The sequence below is a fragment of the Eubalaena glacialis genome, chromosome 1 (assembly GCF_028564815.1).
Source record: "Eubalaena glacialis isolate mEubGla1 chromosome 1, mEubGla1.1.hap2.+ XY, whole genome shotgun sequence".
NCBI classification, from domain to species: Eukaryota; Metazoa; Chordata; class Mammalia; order Artiodactyla; family Balaenidae; genus Eubalaena; species Eubalaena glacialis.
Window position 1 is genome coordinate 19,200,096 of NC_083716.1, and position 21,604 is coordinate 19,221,699.

The following is a 21,604-nucleotide window of genomic DNA, read 5'->3' on the forward strand; positions in this document are numbered from 1 at the left end:
ATTTGTTTATCTGAAATTCAAATTTAACTGGGCATCTTATATTTTCCCTGCAAGTCTACTCCAAATCCCTCATCTTCTCTTACCTAGTAGCGGACTATGCTCCAAAATGGTTCCACTGCCCTGGGGGGCTTCTGGGGTGGCACCAATACACCCCCTGGGGCAGCCTAGGATGTGCTCACAGAGCCCCACGGACCACCTTCTGCCCCCCCTCAGTGCTATGGGGTTAGGGCTGGAGGGGGCCCAATACATGGTCCCTCTTCCCTACCAGAGCCTAACAAATGACGAAGAGAGAGGAGTGGGCAGGAGAGGAGACCAAAATATCACCTTGATGGCTGAGAAAGCCGATTTGGGGGAATCGTGGCTGAGAGCTGCAAGCACCTGGGCCTCCTAATACTGAACCCCAGAATTAGACAAATCACCTACCCAGCCCCAGGCAGCCCTGGACCCTCCTGCCCTACTGTGGGCGGGGTGGGGGAGGGGAACTGCCATCTCCCTAACCCTTAGCAGGACCAAGAACAACGGAGACTTTCTCCCTCTGACTTGCTTCACTTAGTATGATAATCTCTAGTTGCTGCAAATGGCATAGAATGGATAAACAGCAAGGTCCTACTGTATAGCCCGGAGAGCTATATTCAATATCCTATGATAAACCATAATGGAAAAGAATTTTTAAAAAAGAATGCATATATATGTATAACTGAATCACTTTACTGTACAGCAGTAATTAACACAACCTTGTAAATCAACGATACTTCAATTTTTTTAAAAAATCCTTCTTTAAAACAACAACAACAACAACGACAACAATGGAGACTCAGGCAAGAGGAAATGATGAAGGTTCTCATGACCTGTTTCTTCTCCCAAGCTCACTCATCAGCTAAATCCTGTCTGCCTTCCTCCCACCCACTCCCTTGGGAGAAGAGAGGTCTGGAGTATTGGGCTAACAGGTGGGCGTCCACATGGAAGGATCACCCGTGGGGCTTGATCCCGCCCCCTTCAGCAGCTCCAGGGAGCCCCGCTGCCCCCACCAGCAGCAGGCCACTCACACGAGTGCCCTTTGATGCCGAGGCCCGGCCCATGGAGTTACTAGTCAAAATGAGCCCTGGCCAACAAACAGAGCTCATGGCCAACCTGTCTTGACTCAATTTTCTCATCTGTGAAATGGGGAGAAGAAGAGCCCTTACCTCAGAAGGCTTGTTCACAGATAAGCCCATAGCCCATCAACCAACACAGAGAGCACTCAGCATGGGCTGTGGCTGCTTCCATCCCTGGCCCCATCCCACCAGGCGGGGAAGTGGGGGTGACTAGGCAAGGATGAGGCTCTTGAGGGAGGAGAGAAAAGAGGAAGAAAGGGAGGGCTAAGCTGACTTAGTGTGAGACCTGAACCTGGAAACCAGCTGGGGGTTGGGCCGTTTTGAGGAGGAGGAGGGATGAACTGATGAGTGGGGGCTGGTCTGGCCTCCAGGGTGAGCTCAGGGAGGAAACAATGCCCTGCAGGCAGCATGAGTTGGAGGAAGGGAAGCCCTCTGTCCCCCATCACACCCTCAGAACCACATGGTCTCAGAGTTCTGACAAGCATAGTGTAGGCTATGACTCAGGGCGTGGCTCCAGGCCCAGCCAGGGAGGTTCATGGGACCCGAACAGAAGCCACAGGAAACCAACAGCAGAGACAATGAAAGAAGTAAAGGGCAGCTGGATAGACCCTTGGATACCTGAGTTCACGCCAGATTCCAGATCAGACATTCATTCCCTTGCTTCTTTACATATATGTTCATTCATTCATTCCACAAAATTAATTATCTCATCTGCCCTGGGCCCTGTGCTAAGCACTGGGGATATAAGGGTGAACATGACAACTATGACCCCTGCCTCCATGGAAGAGCTTTCTTATACTGGGAGAGTTGAACCCAAACAAATGCATGAAATAACTGCACATCATGGACAGTTCTGTGAGGGAAACATGAGAGCTGAGATAAAGAATTACAGAGTCCAGCTTTAGAAAGGTGAACAAGGAAGCCCTCGTCAAAGTGGTGACATATTCACAAGGATCTAGCGGATGTGAAAGGGCCAGCTCTGGGAAGAGATTTTCAGGTGGACAATGCAGCAAGTGCAAAGGCCTTGAGGTGGAAAAAGGCAAGAGGATTTAGGGCTGCAAGATCAATGCCCAGCCCTGTTCTCCATGTGGAGGCCACAGTGCTTCCCTCCACACTCCACCCTGGTTAGGAATGGCTCAGCCCATGGCTGGGATGACACCTGCCGGGTGAAGGACCAGGAGCGCAGTCAGGGGACACGATCAGGGTGAGGGCTCCTGCACAGCCACTCACTTAGTGGGCAGTCAGTCACCACAAGGCAGTTAGAAAGCATGGCAGGCAGAGTATTCCTAGATGCCCATTTGTGAGGACACAGTGTAGGGAGGCTCCCATTTGTGATGGCTGGAAGCCTCTGGAAGGCTTCCTGGAGAAACCTCACAGAGGGCCCATTTGGACAGGCTTGGGGTGTCCAAAATGAGAACAACACAGGACAGGAGTGAGTCCTGGCCATCTGTGGGGCAGAGAAGAAATCTTGGTGCCCAGGTCCACCACAGGGCAGCAATGATGTCATGGGGGGGGGCAGTTCTCTTTATACTTGCTGGGGTGGAGGAAAAGGAAAAAAAAGAAAACCATTTAGGGTGCTTGTTGGCAACACTCATCTCCCAGCCCTCTTTTCCTCTTCCCAACCAAACCCAGGTTGACACTGGGATAGCCACCCTTTACACACACACACCACATGCTTTGCAGGAATTGAAACCTACAGCTCAAGGCCCCAAATGGGCTAAGCCAATCAGTACATTCTATCTCCTGGTCAGAGTCATTGGTCTGAGGGAGCACATGTGACCAAAGCCCATCCAGTCAGAAGGATCCCTGAGACTCTGTCTTGGCCTGTAAGCCCAGCTATGAAGCCTGAGGCAGGCGGCAGTCACTGTGACAGAGAGATGGAAAGAAGCTGGGTCCCTGGTGACATCACTGAAGCCCTGGATCAACCAATCCTGCAACTTACCCACCTCTAGGCTTTCTGGTTACATGAACCAAACATCACCTTTCACGATTAAACCAGTTCAAGCTGGGAGTTCTATTCCTTACAATGACTGCAAAAGTTGTTCCACATCTAGCAAGTACTGGGCCCTGAATTAAGCTCTTCATACACACTGTGTGATGTTGGAATTATCACTCACACCGCACAGAAGGGAAACCTGAGGCTCAGGGAAATGCAGTAATCTGCCCAAGGTCACGCAGCTGGAAGTGGCAGAGCTGATTCCAGGGCCTGGGCCCTGGCCCCTTCCCACCAGTTCCTTTAGGCCCTGGAACCGAGGGTCTAAAGCCACCCTAAGCCAGAGCCCTCACCCAGACTCTATTGAGGCCATTCCAGATGGAGGATCCCAAGGGCTCTGAGTCCTGTTCAGGAAAAGCTGGATAGGGCAGAGGACTAGACTTTGGGCTGGTGGAGCCCTGGGTTCTAATCCTGGCACCCCAATCAGTGGCTATGTGACCTTGGGCAAGTTGCTTCTACTTCCTGAGGCTTAGTTTCCCCATGTGTGAAGTCAGGGTTAAAATAAGTCCCTATTATGTCATCTATTACTTACTTTAAAATACTTACGTATAAACAATGTGAAGTAAATGTATATGTGTATATAAATTTACTTTCATCTTCACTCTGAGGCAATTAGTCAATAATTGCAGTTCCCTGTCTGGAATCCACATTCTAAGAAGGTGCTACCGAGGGCTTCAAATATCCTTTTCTAAATTTGCACCATAGGGTCTGTAGCCTGACCTAAAGGAGATCAGATATACTTGCCATGGGTGAAATGACAGGGGTTCAAGGAACGGGGCTGGCTGGAAAGACTGTCTTTGCATAAACAGGATTCAAGAATTCAGAAACCCAGCCACCTAGCAGAGGACTAGTGTTCCCTTTGGTCTTGTATGCCCCACTCCTTAGCTAATGGAGGGGTCTGTCACCTAATTTGCCTAGAAGGGTGGCAGGTCCTGCCATCCAAACACTGTTTCCTCCACCTGGAGTGGTTTCATGCATGGAGCTGTCCCAGCACCAAGGACAGACCAAGGAGCTCTCCGAGCTCATAGGAACAGGTGTGATGCTTTCGTACACTTGCCTGCAGCTCTTCATGTGGCAGAATCTGGTCATCTCCAAGTAGCAAGAAAAAGATGCAGAACTCCGGCCCAACAGTAATTGTTGGAAGATGCATATTGATGGGAAAAAACCCTGACAAATATGGAACGGCCAAGAGGATTTAGATGCCTTCCCAGCTTCAGCTTCCAGGTTGTTGGGAGGATTCAGGGTAAGAGACGTCTGGCAAACGTTGTTGTTATCATCGTTCTTGTTATTATTCAGGCCGCTCTCTCTGTGCTGGAGGGAGGAGCTGAGAAAGGGAGGGAGGAGAAAAGAGGGGAGTTGTTTGCTGAGACTTAGAAGTCCAGCCAACAACACTCCCAGCCCCCAGAAACTGCACTATATTAAATATCAGGGCACAGGGGTTTTGAAGAACCCCTGGTAAGAACCTACCCAAGGCCCTCCACCCTCATCACCCCAATCTCACAGCCACACAGGAGCTGCTAGAGCCCGCTTCCTCTGTCACCCACCAGTGACACATGACATCGAGATATGGCTACTTTGATGTGGACACACTTTGTCATGGAGATATTCTGATGATGATTATAAGAATAACATCAGAAATAATCATTGTATCATACCTGGTACACAGTAAATGAAATGCATTAGCTGTGTTCTTTACGTGAAGGTTCTCATGATACAGTTTCTTATGAAATATACAATGGGGAAAGTGAGGCTTTAAAAAATTAAGAAACTTGCCCAAATTCACAGAGTAAGTGGCAACAGGGATTTGAACACAGGCAATCTCACTCCAGAACCTGTAAGCCTAACCACTGGTTTATAAAACACCAACAGAATTTGTGGAGGAAGGTACAGAAGTAAACAATCAGACTCTAACATTCAAAGAGAAAAATAAACAAACCAAAATATCCATAGAAAGTCTGAAAAAGAAGAGCTATGAAAAAGAACATGCCATATATTCCCAATAATTAAATCAGTGTGTCACAGCATATACCCAGACAAATATCCCAATAGAACAGAATAAAAATGTGAGAAATAGACCCAGCTATGTATGGAATTGAGTATGTGATAAATGTGACATCTCAGATCAGTGAGAGAAATATGGATGAATCAATAAAACGGTATGGGGCCAACTGGGTGGCCATCTGGAGAAAAATAAAATTGGATCCATACCCCACACCATACACTTGGAGAAACTCCAAATGGATCAAAGATTGAAAACTAAAAATATATGAAACCATAAAATGATTGGAAAAAAACAGCAGAATTTCTATACAGCCATGGGTAGACACTTCTAACCAAGACTCAAATTCCAGAAGTCATATAAGAAAAGACTGATCAATTGGACTAAAAAAAAGTTAAAACTTCTGCAGGGGAAAATGATAAGCAATGAAAATTTGGGAGGAAATATTTATAACCAGTATCACAGATGGAAGGCTAATCTCTCTAAAATGTATAAACTCTTACAGACTGCTAATAAAAGGACAATAAGACAATGGATGTGAGTAGACAGTTCACAGAAAAGGAAACACAAATGGCCCTTAAATATAAGAAACGATGCTCGACTTTATTCATAATAAGGAAAATACAAATGGAAAGTACCCTGAGATAATATTGTTGATCTAGGAAGTTGGCCAAAAGCCAAAATTTAACTATCTGCTCTGTTGGAGAAACAAGCTGTCTCATACACTACTTGCAGGAGAACCCCCGTGGAGGGCAATTTGGCAATATCTATCAAAATTACAAATGCATGTACCCCTTAACCCAGTAACCCCACGTCTAGGAACTCATCCTACACATAGACTTGCAAACATGTGAAGTGACATATTTATAAGATTATTCACTGCAGCATAATTTATTATAGCAGAAGAAGATGGGGAACAGCCAAATGTTCATCACTAGGGACTCACTAAGTAAATTACGGCATTCTGTATGTCCACCCAATGAAGTATAGTGCAGCTGTTCGGAAAAAAAGAAGAATGAGGAAGCTTTTTATGTACTGACACAGAAAGAACTCCACGCTATATAATGATAAGGAGAAAAATGAAGAAGAGTGTTTATAATATGCTACTTTGGGTGTAAAAAACTGGGGAGAGGGTTTTTTTTTTCAGTTTACTTGGATTTTCGAAAGAAACTAAAACTTACAAGGGAAACATATAAAAGTGGTTGCCTATTAAGAGGGGGCACGAACTGCACGGAACAGGGACTGAGGTGGGAGGGAGAGTTTTCACTGTCAGCCTTTACTTTTAACCACGTGACTACCTTACCTATGCAAAAAATCCAATTAAAAAATTCTCTGAGTCTAGAAGGCATGGTCTGCCTTAAAAAGAACTGTGAGTGTGGCTTTTGATACATGGAGTTGATTGGAATCCAATAGCCAGAAAACTCACAAAGTTTCTGAGAGAAATGCATTGGCAAAAGCCCTGCCAGCCTCTAATAAAAGAGACTGAGGCTGCTGTGGATGCAGAATGACCTCTAGATCCCCAACTTTCTCCAGACAAGAAACAACAGAAAAATCTAGGGTCAACTTTGGAGTGCCCTCTTCACAAATGACAAGGAAAAGAATTGTGTGCTATAGTGGAAAAGCCCACCAAATGGCGAAATGCCCCACGGGAGGCCCTGCCCCTCACTGTCGGCCTTTCTCCTTAGAATGGCAAAGGGGTCAGGAGAATTGGCTTCTGAGCTGAGGCCAGCACTCACCACTGTGCCTTGGACAGGCTGCCCAGACTCTCTGGGCCTCACTTTCCTCACCTGTCAATAAGGAATAATTCCTACAGCTCAGGCTTTTTGTAGCCCAGCATGTAGCTGCTCAACAGAAGTCATCCGGAACTAGAGAACCAGATCCCAGGACCAAACTAGCTAACAGAGTGGTGCCGGGACATGGGAGGTTTGGGCTTTCCTTCAGGAAGCATCCCGGCGCCCCTGGCATCTTCGCTCCAGTGGCTTGTTGCCCATGGAGGTGTTGGGAGTCCTAGAGAGCCAGAGGGCAGGGACCAGGAGACAAGGGTTAGCAGGAGCCACTATCAAGGTAGACACAGGAGCCAAGTTTAAGGGAAGCTGCTTCCAAAGCCAAACCCAAAGGGCGTGAGGCAGTGGTCCATACAGACACGTGGAAGAGCAGTGGAACCAGAGGTGAGGTGCTCAGAGTACAGGGCCCACAGGGAACAGGGGACACCTGGAGTGGACCCCACGGCTGGTGTCTACCATGTCACCCCCCTCTTTCCTGTCCAGGGTCAGAGTCTCTTTCAGGCTCAGCACCCCGAGCACACCTTAGATAAACCAATAATAATCCAATGAATGAACAGGTACTGAAAGCTTTCTGAGCCCAGGGCTGTTCTAAGCCCTTTGTGTGTATTATCTCCAGGTACTGTCATCATCTTCATTTGTCAGATGAGGAAACTGAGACACAGAGGCTAAATGACTTGCTTAAGCCTTTGAGACTCTGGCATCCAATACAAAAGCCGCTAATGACACACAGCTACTGAGCACTCGAATGCAGCCAGTTTGAATCAGGATGCGCTGTGAGTGCAAAATACACTGCAAAGTATGAGAAAAAGGATGTAAAATATCTCATTAACAATTTTTGTATTGATTACATATTAAAATGATAATATTTTGGATATGTTGAATTAAAAGAAACATATTATTAAAATTAATTTCACCTGTTTCTGTTTACTTTTTAGTGTGGCCACTAGAAAATTTTAAATTACATAGGTGGCTCACATTGTATTTCTATTGGACAGCGCCGCTTTGAGGCATAAGTTGGGGGAACAGGGCATGGCAAACATTTGAGTCAGGCCTAGCACAATTTATGACTGAAACTCATTTTGCATAACTTCCTGAGGGTGTATCTGCTTCCCAGACCTTCGGATCGTTTCCAAACTGTGCATTAGTTGACTCTCCCTGTTGGTCCCATCTCTTTCCTGAGCCCTGAGCACTCGGAGGGCAGGCCCTCGGGGTAAAAGCCAGAGCGTGGCGCCAGGTGCCCAGCATGGCTTCCGTCGGAGTCAGTGGAGAAGGATGACAATGACATAAGTGCAACAGCCACTGCACCTCCTCGGGGGAGGGGCCATGAGGGCCAGACCAGGACCTGTGAGGCGTCAGCCAGCCCAGTCGTATGCGGGCAGATGAAGGAAAGGTCCCAGAAACACTCACAGTGCCTGAGCTGTTTCTCTTCTCTGCTCGGGCTCAGCTCCAAGATGCCGGTGGACCCCCTACCCTCCCTGGCTGCAGCCCTCCAAGTCTGCCTGCCGTGTTCTAAGGTGGGATGGGAGATGGGCTAAGACTGCGGCTTTGGGACGAGTCGCCCTCCCTCCCTGCCCTTCTAGTAAGTCAGAGAAGCCAGGTGTGAGGATGACATGGGGCCACAGCCCACTCACCTCCAAAAGATGTCACATGCTGCACAGACACACACATTAAGTCAAAAGGCCCCCCAAGAAAGGAAAAACAGTGCATCAATGAACATTCCATGCTGCTTCCTCCACAGTGGCCAAGACCTGTGTTGAGCACAGGATGGGGCTCTGCCTCGCAGAGCTGGGCTCTGGCTGAGGAGGGATGCAGCGGAGCGCTCCCCTACGCAGCGCGGAGCCCGCGGTATGGCGGCCTTTTGCGCATGCGGCCCCCGCCCGTGCACACGCAGTTCCTCACCTGGAAGGGCATCCCCACCTGACAAACCTCCCCCCTCTTCCCGCAAGCCTCAGTCGGGCCGCCCCTCCTCTGTGCTGCCAGCCCTGCCACCCCCCACCCTCCCCCGGCCAGCGGCATCGGCCCCTCCCACCTCTATCCCACGGCCACACCTGCTACTGCCCTCCATCGCAGCACCCGGCTCGGTGCCACCTTCCCAGCCCCGGGCTCACCAGGAGAGGACTAGAGACACAGCCCTGCCTGGCAGGCCAGCTCAGCTGAGACGTGAGCACAGGAAACAAGCACTTTTATCTCAGCCTTCCCTCTTTTATTCCAAACACGAAATAGAGAAGTCTTATCAAGCACATTTAATCACCGCTCTTCCTCTCTTCTCTCATTACGTCGAAGGTGATTTAAGCCACGTCCTTGGCAGGCTGGAACAAATGGGTCTAGAAATTCAAGTCACTTTACAGCACAGCCTGGAGTGCCTTCATCCTCACGTCAGAATTCACTCCATAAACCTTCACCCAGACCTTTCCGTGAGCCAGGGACAGTGCCACGTGGCAACGTCTCAGAACGGTCCCCGCCCTGTGGAGCCTGATGGGCTAATAAGGAAACAGCTGTGCATCCTGAGTTGCCTGCTTATATGTGCGCTTCTGCAATAAGGAACTGAACACAAGGCTGTGGGCAAACAGATGATGGAGGGGCTGAGTCTGTCTGGAGGGATCAGGGAAGACTTCACAGAGGAAGTGACATGTTAGCTGGCTCTTAAAGGCTGAGAAGAAAGGGGGACATGTTCCAGGCAGAGGGAACAGCATGTGCAACGCAAGGACGTATGAAAGGGCGCGTGCTGAGGAGACCAGGGAGCCAAGTTGGGTCCAGAATTGGAAGGGCCACAGGTTTTGCTGGAGGCAGCAGGGAGCTGCCGGTCAGCTTTCCTGTGGCCTTTGACAAGCAAACAGGACGCGCTTGATCCTCCCTTCTCTGCCCTTGGCCCTTGCCCAGGGTCTGCCTCTCCTTCTCACGCCTCCTCAGCCCCACCCCAAGAAGCAGAAGGAAAGTGATACTGGCCCCTGGAGTCCCAAACCCCCAAATCCGCAGCTTTAGAACAGCTTGCAAGGTGCTGTGAGAAGGCGTCTCGCCCCAGCCCTCTGGGCATGCACCCTCTTGCCTTGCTGGGCACCCAAACAACCAGCTTTTGGCTTCCCCGTCACCTCGATGTACAAAGCCTGGGCTGGTCCCTAACAGGCTGAGAACCCGTCACCTGGCTGGGCTTAGGAACCTAGCCCTCCACACCTAAAAGCAGCCAGCATCTCTGAGTCCTGCATTCCCTGGCCCACGGAGGAATGGACCGCTGCAAACCCCACCAGGACCCACAGGCAGGGCTGGGCTGCAGAATAGAAACCTCATTTGTTGTAGCCATTAGAGCTGCAGGATGCCTATGGGCAGCTCCTTCCAGACCAGGGCAGAGTCCCTGGCCAACTCGGGGCTGCATCCTTAACCTGGGCCTCAGTTTCCTCCTCTGTAAAATGGGGGCTCTAACACTGACTTTGCAGGCTGGTCGGGAGGATTAAAGACCATAGGCAATAGGGGCCACCTAATAGGGTACATGGCACACAGCGGGGGCTCAGCGCACACTAGCTGTTGCCTGGGCCTCAGCTCACCATCTCCAGGGAGTGTCAGGCGAGAGGAGTTGACATCCAGCTGGATGGCTCTCCTAGCCCGTTGGGAGGGCAAGACGCTTGGAGCCATCACTCGCTCTAACCGGGTGGCAGGGAGCTTTCACTATGAAGTAAAGTATGATGCTTTGTCACGTGGAGGAGCGGTGCTGGGCCAACACTTCAGCCCACGGTCACCCCACAGGCCCCTGAAATGATGAGCAGATCCTGTAGAAGTGGCACTGGGAGGAACTGGGTCAGTCTTCCTCCAGCCTCGGCCCCTGGGTCAATGACTTTCATGACACACGCTCACTGCCGAGCACCCCACCTCCTGGGCCACCTGCATTCCTGATGGGCTCTCTCTCCTCTCAATGTGACTGGATCAGACCCAGCAGCTGGGCATCCAGTCGGAAAGTTCCCGCAACATCTGCCTAATACTGACATCTGCCTGATACAGGCTGGGGTTGGACACGCTCCTGAATGGCATAAAAGCAGGAGAATTGCATGCCTGATACCTCCCACTTTCTTCTCTTTCCAGCTTTCCTGCTTCTGCCCAGACCCATGACAGAGAGACCCCTGTATTCCATGGAAAGGGGGTTCCTAGGTTTCCATGGAGGGCCCTCCATGGTGCCCACAACAGCTGTCCCTTGAAGCCCAAGGCCTGTGCTGCCCTGGCAGGTACCAAGCAGAGCTGACCAAAGGCTGTTGCTGCCCCAGGCTGGCAAATAACTAGGTACCCCTTAAAAACTAATTCCTCCTGAATTCGGAGGCGATCAGAGAAAACCTGGGATGGTGGTCCTCAGCCTTTCCTCCAATGCCCCAAACCATTCAGTTCTGGCCCCAAATGTACTCAGCAAACTGAAATCTCATCAGAGAGGTGTCTCCACCCTATCTAGAGACCATCTTGTATTCTCAGCACACACCAGTGAGAGGCCATCCGCTATCCCAAACAACTTATCCAAAAATCTTCCAACATCATAGGACCTGCCCTGAAAGCAACTCCATTAAATATTCTTCAACATATTAAATTTCCAGTGGGATTTTTATGCCCCCTACAGATGGGGCTCCAGGCAGCTTCCTGGCTGGTCACAGATTAATACTGCTAAGGTCCCAAGAGGATTCCCTTAGAAACCACATATCCACAAATGACAACAATTATCGAGATGACACCAGGTCAGACCCCGGACCATTGCGGCTGCCTTTCCTCATTCCCCTTCACTGCTGAAAGGACAAAAGATGTCTCTTGGCCCATCTAGAACAAACCAGAAACATCTAAAGCAGGTCTATGTCTGTCTGTGACATGACTAAAGAATTAGTAGTTCCCACCCAGCTTCCTTGGCAGCCTGTTGAAATATAGAAAAGATAGGGACCCTGTGGTGAGAGGAGGGGGAGAAGATTGGGCAAGACATATAGAGATGGTATATTAGCCGTGAGAAATAATAGTATTATTCATATTACTAATAGTTACCATTTACTGAGCACTTAATACCTACCTGGCTCTGAACTCACACATAACATTTCTGTATCTCTTTCCAGCCAACCTGTGAAAGGATATTACAATCCCCATATTACAGCTGAGGAAACTGAGGCTCAGAGAAGATAAGTGATGGAGCAGACATTCAACGAGTAAACGGAAAAACCTGGATACATACCCATGTTTGTCTGAACCTCAAGCTCGCCACATCTGTCACTACTCCCTCTGGTTGTAGACCCTAGTCCTGGCTCTGTTGCTTCTTAACTTGTCAGGGTCCTGGGCCCACATTTCCATCCCTATCTGTTTCCTCAATTGTAGGATGAGGATGATGCTGTGGTTGATTAGCAATGCCTGCCATGGACATGGACATGGAAGAGAGGAGAGGTGGCACTTGTGCTATCCCCTATTTGGGGGATTAAATTAAATCTCCCCACCCTGGCCTGTCCAGTCTGTAGCCATATGACCTTTAAAATAAAAGGTCAGTCGTCTCACACTGGGGTCCAACATGCTGTGCCCAGCACAGCCCCCTACACACTCCAGAATGGTCGAGCCTCTACTCAGCTTCCAGAGTGAGCGTCCTACAAAATAGACACTGACAGCTCCCTGCTGCCTCCAGCAAAACCTGTGGCCCTTCCAATTCTGGACCCAACTTGGCTCCCTGGTCTCCTCAGCACGCGCCCTTTCATACGTCCTTGCGTTGCACATGCTGTTCCCTCTGCCTGGAACATGTCCCCCCTTCTTCTCAGCCTTTAAGAGCCAGCTAACATGTCACTTCCTCTGTGAAGTCTTCCCTGATCCCTCCAGACAGACTCAGCCCCTCCATCATCTGTTTGCCCACAGCCTTGTGTTCAGTTCCTTATTGCAGAAGCGCACATATAAGCAGGCAACTCAAGAAAAGCATTTTGCAAACTGCAGAGGACTGACTGCTGAGCATCTCCTGGTTCCTGATGAATTAGAGTGAACTCCTCCAGTGGAGAAAATCACCCTTCTTTGCTCCTCACAGCCTAGAAGGCATTGGTTCCTCCTCTTCTCCTTGGAAATGCTTTCTGAAATAAACAAGCTCTGTGTCAAGCCCTAGTTGCACCAACTTCAGGCACCTTGAACCCTAAATCCTGATGTTCCTTCATTCACGTCTGCCCCCCTACGTGATTCAAAACAATCACATGCCTACTTGAGAAAGCAGGTTACATGGGGCCCCAGTGTGGGGAAATGGTTGGATTTTTCCCATGTGAATGAGTGACACAAGATATGAAAATAGAAATGGACAGAGGAACTCCACCCCACGGCTGATTGGTCTCCCTGAGCTAAAAAGGAGAACGAGGTTTTAAGACCCAGGCAAGATCAACAATGAATTGGCTTGTGGGGAGGAAAAGAGATGGCATTTTCTTGAGCTAAAAGGACTAAAAATAGTGTGAGGTTTTCCAAGAGGCTATAGTGGTACTTCAGGATGTGGCTATGAAGCCTTTATTTCAACAGCTACGGGCGAGCTCAAAGCCAAGGCCACTCACCATGATGGTCGTGGTGACGGTGACAGACTGCTCACCCAGCTCCCGGGGGCCAGCAGAGCTGCACCTCGCTCCCATCTCCACATCTTTCTCATGCTGTGCTCTCCCCAGAATGGCCTCCCCTCTCCCCAGCACTGAGTCACACCGCCCCATGCCCTGAGTTCCAGCCACCCCTCTGAGTAGCGCTTCTCAAATTTTTTCCGCCAAAGCACCCCGAAGAGCAGAGGAGAAATTGCAGTGGAAGGTTGGAGTGGGGAGGGGAGCGATATCTGAGAATTGCCTGTCAAGGCCTCCACAAGTATGAAGTTCCCTCCAAATCTCAGTTTTATCCTAAGAATTCACAAAAATATCTCACTCTATTTCAAAAACATAGTCCAAGTTTGTCTTAGTGTTTAAAAATCAGTTTGTTCTCTAATCTCACAGTTACAGTGTCACCCCAGACAGGACAGCTGTGGTCATCCTGTGACCTCAAGAGCCCAGTGACTCAACATTGTGTGCGGTGCCCCATGGGGACAAAACGAAAGCTTTCACTGAGGACCTCAGCCTCAGAGCTCCTTCAGCCATCGAAGTAAATCATCTATCCATCCATCCATTCAACAGGTACTTACTAAGCTCTTTTTAAATGCCTAGAACTAGTGATGAAGCAAGGAGGATCCCAGCCCTCCAGGAACTGTCTCGTGGAAGAAACAGATGAGACTAGGCGTTTCATGGCTCTGTGACCAGTGTCCCAACAGGGAAGAACCAGAGAGCTTCGGGAGCAGGGAAGTGGGGATTGGGAAAGCCTTCCTTCCAGGAAAAGCACAAGCCAGGCTGCACCCCAATATCCATGTGTCCTTGGGCAAGCCAGTTAACCGGCCAGTTTCCTCACCTGTGAACTGGGTATAATAGCTTCATACCATATTCACTGGGATTAAGTGAGTTATTCAGTGCAAAGTGCTTCATACTAAGTGTTCACTAAATATGATATATTAAGCTGAGGCCAGAAGAATAGATGGAATTGGGCTGCAGGGATGGGGCAGAGATAAAGGAGGAGGGAGAGGAAGAGTGTTCCAGACAGAGGGAACAACATGTTTAAGAACAAATATTAGGGGGCTTCCCTGGTGGCGCAGTGGTTGAGAATCTGCCTGCCAATGCAGGGGACACGGGTTCGAGTCCTGGTCTGGGAGGATCCCACATGCCGCGGAGCAACTAGGCCCGTGAGCCACAACTACTGAGCCTGCGTGTCTGGAGCCTGTGCTCTGCAACGAGAGAGGCCGCGACAGTGAGCGGCCCGCGCACCGCGATGAAGAGTGGCCCCCGCTCGCCGCAACTAGAGAAAGCCCTCGCACAGAAACGAAGACCCAACACAGCCAAAAATAAAATATATAAAAATAATAATAAATAAAATTTTTTAAAAAAGAACAAATATTCAATAAATATTTGTTGGACTAATAAATTCTTTAAGGGAAGTGAGAGTAATACAATCTCCATAAGCCATATCTTTTATCTATTGTTCCCTGGTATGTGCGTGCGTGTGTGCACGTGTGTGTGTGTTTGTGTGTGTGTGTGTGTGTAGGTGGGAGGCACAGAGTGGCACCTCAGCCAGGCAGCAACAGGCCAGCCTGCTGCATTTTTCTAACCAGAGTGTCAGATTCTTAAGAGCAGAGATTAAGTTTTTCCCTTCTTTAAGTCTCATAGCCCTGAGCCTTTAATCCCCCGAGGGTGACCAATTCCCCCCTCTACGCCCTCTTTCTGCTCTATCACCACCACTTCCATCCCTGAACTTGCAGGCAGAGGGCCTGGATTCAACTCCTTGCTCTCCTGGTTGGCAGCCCTGTGACCTTGGCTGGGTCTCCTGGGACGCCAGTGAGCGTGCTGGACTCCCACAATGAGCTGGTAGGGGCGCGGGGGTAATGCAGTAGGGTGACCAACCGTCCTGGCTTTCACGGGACTGAGAGATTTCCTGGGATTCAGGACTTCCAGTGCCAAGACCAGGAAAGTCTCAGGCAAACAGGAATGAGTTGGTCACTCACAGTCTTGGTTCTCCCTCTCATGTTCTGCCAACTCCTCTTCCCAGACCTGAGTCACAAGTCAACACAGAGCAGCATCTGAGCCCTTTGGCTTCGTGGCTGACCCATGGGACCACATCTATGTAGAAGGAGGGAGACAGAGAAGGAGCAAGGCTTTGGTGTTGCTGCCATGTTTCCACACTGAAGGTTGGCATCAATCCATCATTTGAGATGGGAGGGTTGGGCCAGAGTCTCTCAGAGATCGATGCAGAGCCAAAACCAGGTTAGCCAGATGTCCACAGGGCTGGGGGCAGGGCAGGCTGGTCCGTGCCGCTCTCCAAAGGGTTGGAGGGATGGAATTTATGACGACCCTGGTGGCACGGGCACACTGATCCTCCCCACAAGAGCTAATTGGGCCAGTCAGCCTGATGCTGAGCCGTCTGCCAAAGAGGGGTCGAGAGGCTGCAGGGTGGTCTCAGCTGGGCCCTCACCCCACCACACTGGGAAATCCAGGAGAGCCCCCGGGGGCCTCTGCTCAGACCCCCACAGTGTGCCCTGCTGCGGAGATCACAGCAGGCTCCCTGCTGCCCCATCGGAGAGACATCTTGTGCTTTCAATTACCAGTCCCCATTTCTGTCCTGGTTTGGGCTCAAATGCCAGGCTATATTAGGTCATGTCGAGCCAGCCCTGCTGTGCTTTCTCATTAGCCGTATCACATCGTATTTTTAGGGGCAGCCAAGACTGAGACAATGCCAGAGGGCTGATTTTCTTCCTGAGTCCCCAAACACCACCTCCATTAAAAGATTACACTTGAAGGTCCAAGGGCCCCCGTAGTTGCTGCTGCAGTCGGCAAAGGCATCAGCTCCGAGAACAGGGGCAAGTGACCGGATAAATTGGAGGCAACGAGGGAAGTGGTCCCTCTGCCTGTTTTTCTGTCCACTTCAGCCACCTACACTCACCACCCGAAAACCACACTGAGCTCCTGGTTTCTCGTGCCCCTGTGCAAAAGGACAAAGATCCGAGATTCTTGTGGGGACCAAACTGCCTTCCTCGGAGCAGCCTCTCCTGTCCCTCCTGGCCCTCTGCAGACCCACAGCACAGCAGTGTGGGGTTCCCGTGCTCTGGCGACTGCCCTGCCCATCATCACTACAGCAGGAACATTACAGTTTGCAAAGCGCTGCCTCATCCATGGTCTCATTTGACTTACCTATGGAGGTGGTGGTAGGATACCTATTTTACAGATGGGGAAGTCAAGGCAGTGTAAAGGAAGATGATGTATCCAAGCCACAGAGACAGTAAGTGGGAGGATCTGCCTTCACATGGCCCCAGGGCCTTGGCTCAGAAGCCAGGCCCAGATGCCCATTTTTGTCCACACACTGGGTAACCAAGGAGAGGCCGCTGTTCATGTGTTTCCTCTCCCTGAAGCACACTGCCTACTGCGGGAAGCGAGGGGTCCCGCAAGTGCCTGGGCCCTCTGTACTTCACTCCCACCACAGCTTCCTCGTGCCAGGACAGTCACCATCCACAGGGCCGGGGGCCAGGGCAGCAGAGAGAGAGAGGAGTCCTTTCTGTGACTTTCCACTTGTCTCTGCCCCCTATTCCTGTCCAGTCCTCAATCAGTCTGTCTGTCTGTCTCTCTCTCCCTCCATACACACAGACACAAACACACATGCACACATGCCCACAGGTGAGTCTGGGATCCAGCATCCAAGAGACCCCCAGGACATCTCAGGTTGGAGGGGGAGGGGTAAGGCTGCTCCTCTGGGGAGCTTAAATTTCTTTCCTGGTCAACAATCAAACACAGAGTCGATGTGCAAGGCCAGTGGGTGAGGGGTGGCTTCCACGGAGTGGGCAGCGGTCATCCTGGGGCTGAGATAGTAGGGATGAAGGCCCTACTATCAATGCAGCCACGCTGAGAACAGGGCGGGACTTTCAAGATTCCTGCAGCCATGAGATCCTTAGGATAAGACTGCAGACAGGAGAGGATCAGAAACAGCTCCAGATGCCTTCCACGCTCTCTGTGGAAGAAGGGCCAGGGCCAGCCCTTCGCCCACAGCTCTTTGGCCTCTAGCCCTTCCATGTCAGTCACAGGTCATGGGTCAGGACACAGACCACCCAACAGGGCTGGCCCACGGGAAGGGCTGGCCCAGGGGAAGGACACCAGACCTGCAAGTCAATCCACCTCGTGTAAGTGGCTGTGGTCACTTTTGCTTCTGCCTCAAGCCATGAATCCAGTCTGACTCTATTGAGGCTCAGTGCAGCTATGAAGCACCTGAACACAGACTGGACAACAGAGCAGGCCTTTAGCCTCCATCTTTCACTGGCCACTTCCTCCCTCTTCTGTCTACTCCACCTGTACCTCCCCTCCTATACCCAACTTCTGCCCTCAGACTCTTCCCTCACATTCACTGACCACTCCCCACACCCCTGACAGCAAAGGCCTGGGGGCAAAAGGCCATGCCAAACATCCTCTATATGCAGGGCCCTGCGATAGACGCTGGGGACTGGGGGAGAAGGAGAGGTGGATTTGTAGAGAAGTAAAGCACAGTCTTGACCTACCCAGCAGTTTCAGGCTAGCTTGAGAGAAAGGAAAGGCTCACATTGACCAACCCCCCCCAAAAAAAAAAATCAAATCATATGGCAAGACAAATATCCAGAATTCATCCCTGTACATGGTGGAAGCAACAAAGAAAGATCCTAAGTGAGAAAAAAACCTGAAGGTATTTGGAGAGTTGGTGACACCCCAGCTTATCTTGGAAAGATGAGAGAAATGTGGTCCCCAGACATTCCTCTTTTTCTGGAATCACATAGCTTGTAAGGAACACAGGTCTGCAGACCCAGTGTACATATTCTTGACCACAGTGCTCCCTCATTTTTCACTGGACCCACATTCACACAGAGCTGATTTGCAGATATTATTGGCACTTACAGGATTCGTGCCCAATCACCATTGCACAGTTTTGAAGGCTGAACATCTATAAAAATGTGAAAAGAGGCAGAATGTAAATGCAGAAAGCTGGAAGCCCAAATGGCGCATGATCTCAGCTCATATGGTTTCATTTTGCCAACTAGATCAAAGAATATCCCCAAAACTCAACACAAAAAAATATACATGCATTCCAACAACCCCTAAATCCATTTCCTGGAAGGCTTAGCCATGAAATAAATCACTGGGTGGCAATAGCTCCTATTCAGGGACAGTCAGGATTCGGGTCATGAGCTCGGTTGCCTTTGGTGCTGATGGCCATGTTGTAGTATTTGCTCAGCCAGGAAACTGTTGTGAGAACAACTGCTCTGTCCTCTTTAGAAACACATGAAGGATAAGTTGGATCCTGGGAGTGGAAGCCCAGATGACCAGGAATCTTTCACCTCCTATCCACAGCAGAAAAGAATTCCAGTTGCAAGTTCCTCTCCACTCATCCGAGGAGTTGCACCAACTAATCCTATACATTCAACCTGTTGGCTCCCATAGTACAAGTGAGTTATGGGTTTCAGACAAGTTCAAAGAACAGTCTGAGGCTGTTGAAAACCAAAAGCAATGTCAACACAGTTTGGATTAGGCAGCTAATCATAACACAAGGACCAAGTGACACCCAACTAAAGAAGCGAAACAACTAAACTCACTTCAAAATCACGCAGCCTTTGAGAATATTGACGAGGTGACTTTGACCCAAAGGTCACAGGGCTGTATCCATTAGGATTTTCTTGGTTGCAAATGACAGAAAACCCAATTGAGATTGGCTTAAATAAAAGCAAGGGAATTTATTTGCTCATGAAAAAAATTTTTTTAAGTCTAGAGGCAGAGCTTACTTCACATACATCTGGATTAGGGGCTAAATTGATGTCACCAACACTCTATCCCTTCAGACTCTGCCATCTACCATGGTGAACCCAGGCAATAGATAAACTCAGCAGGTCCAGTGGGAAAGTACACCTGCCTCTCTCTCAACAAAGCCAACAAAAGTCTTCTGGCTCTGATGGATTCAGGGATGGGACCATGACTGCTGTGGTCTGAATGTTTACGTCCACTCAAAATTTGTATGTTTAAATCCTAACCCCCAATATGATGGTATTAGGGGGTGGGGCATTTAGGAGGTGCTTAGGGCATGAGGGCTGAGCCCTCATGAATGAGATTAGTGTTCTTATAAAAAGGACGCTGAAGAGTTCTCTTGCCCCTTCTGCCACGTGAGGATACAACTCTTCAACCGAGAAGAGGGTCCTCACCCAACCATGCTGGCACCCTGATCTTGGACTTTCCAGCCTCCAGAACTGTAAGCAATAAATTTCTGTTGTTTATAAACCACTCGGTCTGTGATACATAGTCTGTGTTACAGCAGACTGAAGGGACTAGGACGACGACCCAATCACTGCGGTCAGGGAGGGGGTTACACTGGCGGGTTACTGGCTTGGGTTTAGCTCAGATGGTCACTTTGGGGCCCACCCCAGCTACATGGACTGAGAGGAAAGCATCCAAAGGCAGATTGGAGGGGTGGTTATGGCCCCTCCAATTGGAGAGGGAATGGAGGTTGGGGGAGGGGGGCGGGGGCAAAGCGCAATGCTCACCACAGGACCTACAGCAACTGGATCAACTTTCACTCATGGACTCCATCATATATGTGACCTTGATGAGCTACAGGCAGAAACCATCACCTCTGTTCCCTCTGCCTGGTGCAGGGGAGAGTCCTGGGGGTGCTGCCGTGAAGCTGGGATATGCAGAAGGTCAAACAAAGTGTCTGATCCCATGAAGATCTTGGAGGTGGAGCCTAGAAAAAGCACCCTACATCTACTGCCCCCCTCCACTTTGCTCCCATGGTCCACCCCTGCCCCCCACCAGGGGAACTGTCTAGCCTCATCTGCAAAGGTGAGCCCAGCAGAGTATAAGTCATCCCTGTCACCCTCCTAGTAAGGCCCCAGGGACTGGGTCAGGGAGGCATGCCCGAGACATTCTCCATGTGTTGCTCGGACAGAGAGAAGACATCACTATTACTGAGCGAGGATCATCATCACCATCATCATCATTATCACCAAGAGGAGCCAAGACCCAGAAGACAAGAGCACGTGCCAAAACCAAAACCCAACAAATTACAAGAGAGTCAGTGACCACGTTGGCCACCAGGACAGCCAGGAGTCAGACACGATGGTGTAGGCAAGTGAGTTGCGGTGAGTGGTTCAGGACCAATACTATGAACAGTGAGTACAGCCAGAGCTGCTTGAAGGTTGAGCAAGCGTGATGATAAGGAGGCCCAGATCCTGCCAGGTCCAGGCCACACGACACAGAACCCAGAGCGGCGACTAATGCAGTCCCAGCGTGACCTTGACTTTGAGGCTCTCCTCTCGCAGTCTCCATGGAGAGTGGCAGGGAGCAGTTGAGTCACCCAGGGAGCAAAATAAAGGCTGGTGTCTTTGCTGCACCCACAAAGGATCATCAGGACTGTGAAGCACTGAGTCACGTGAGGTGATTAGTTCTGAGCCCTTTCTGGTCCTTCCCTGCTGAGTCAGGGCCAGTCTTAATGAGCCGAGACTACCTTTTGTGTTTGGGTTAAAAGCTGGGACAGGAAAACCTGCCCCAACCAACTCCAATGTCCTGAGTACAGACAAACTCCTAGATCAGGGCTCTGTTTTAAACCTATCTATGACAGTTAATTTTATACATATGTATATACATATTTGTATTTGAAGAATGAAATGGCTAGGCCACAGTACCCAGATATTTGACTAAACGTTATTCAAGATGTTTCTGAGAAGGTGGTTTTTATTTAGATGAGATTAACATTTAAATAGGTAGACTTTAAGTAAGGCAGATTGACCTCCATAATGTGGGTGCACCTCATCCTCTCCGCTGGGGGCCTTACGGGAAAAAGACTGAGCCCCCCCCAAGCAAGAGGGGATTCTGCCAGCAGACCACCTTTGGACTCAAACTGCAGCTCTTCGCTGGGCCTCCAGCCTGCCAGCCTACCCTATAGATGTTGAATTTGCCAGCCTCCACAGTTGTGTGAGCCAATTCTCTAAAATTAATCTACATAGATAGGTAGGTAGGAAGATAATAGATAGATAGGCAGGTAGGTAGATAATAGATAGATAGGTAGGTAGGTAGATAATAGATAGGCAGGTAGGTAGATAATAGATAGATAGGTAGGTAGGAAGATAATAGATAGGCAGGTAGGTAGATAATAGATAGATAGGTAGGTAGGTAGATAATAGATAGATAGGCAGGTAGGTAGATAATAGATAGAT

The 21,604-nt window shown here is 49.8% G+C and overlaps 1 protein-coding gene across 1 annotated transcript in view; it reads right to left on the bottom strand.

Moving 5' to 3' along the window:
• LOC133090984 (acylpyruvase FAHD1, mitochondrial-like) overlaps nucleotides 1–13,460 on the bottom strand; it is a 39,943-nt gene extending 26,483 nt beyond the window's left edge. Inside the window, exons 1-2 of the mRNA XM_061189712.1 lie at nucleotides 13,386–13,460; nucleotides 8,502–8,520 (exon numbers count right to left, since the gene is read on the bottom strand). Coding sequence (XP_061045695.1) covers nucleotides 8,502–8,520; nucleotides 13,386–13,460 — 94 coding nt within the window. The remainder of the gene's footprint in view (nucleotides 1–8,501; nucleotides 8,521–13,385) is intronic.
• Between the last annotated feature and the right edge of the window lie 8,144 nt (nucleotides 13,461–21,604).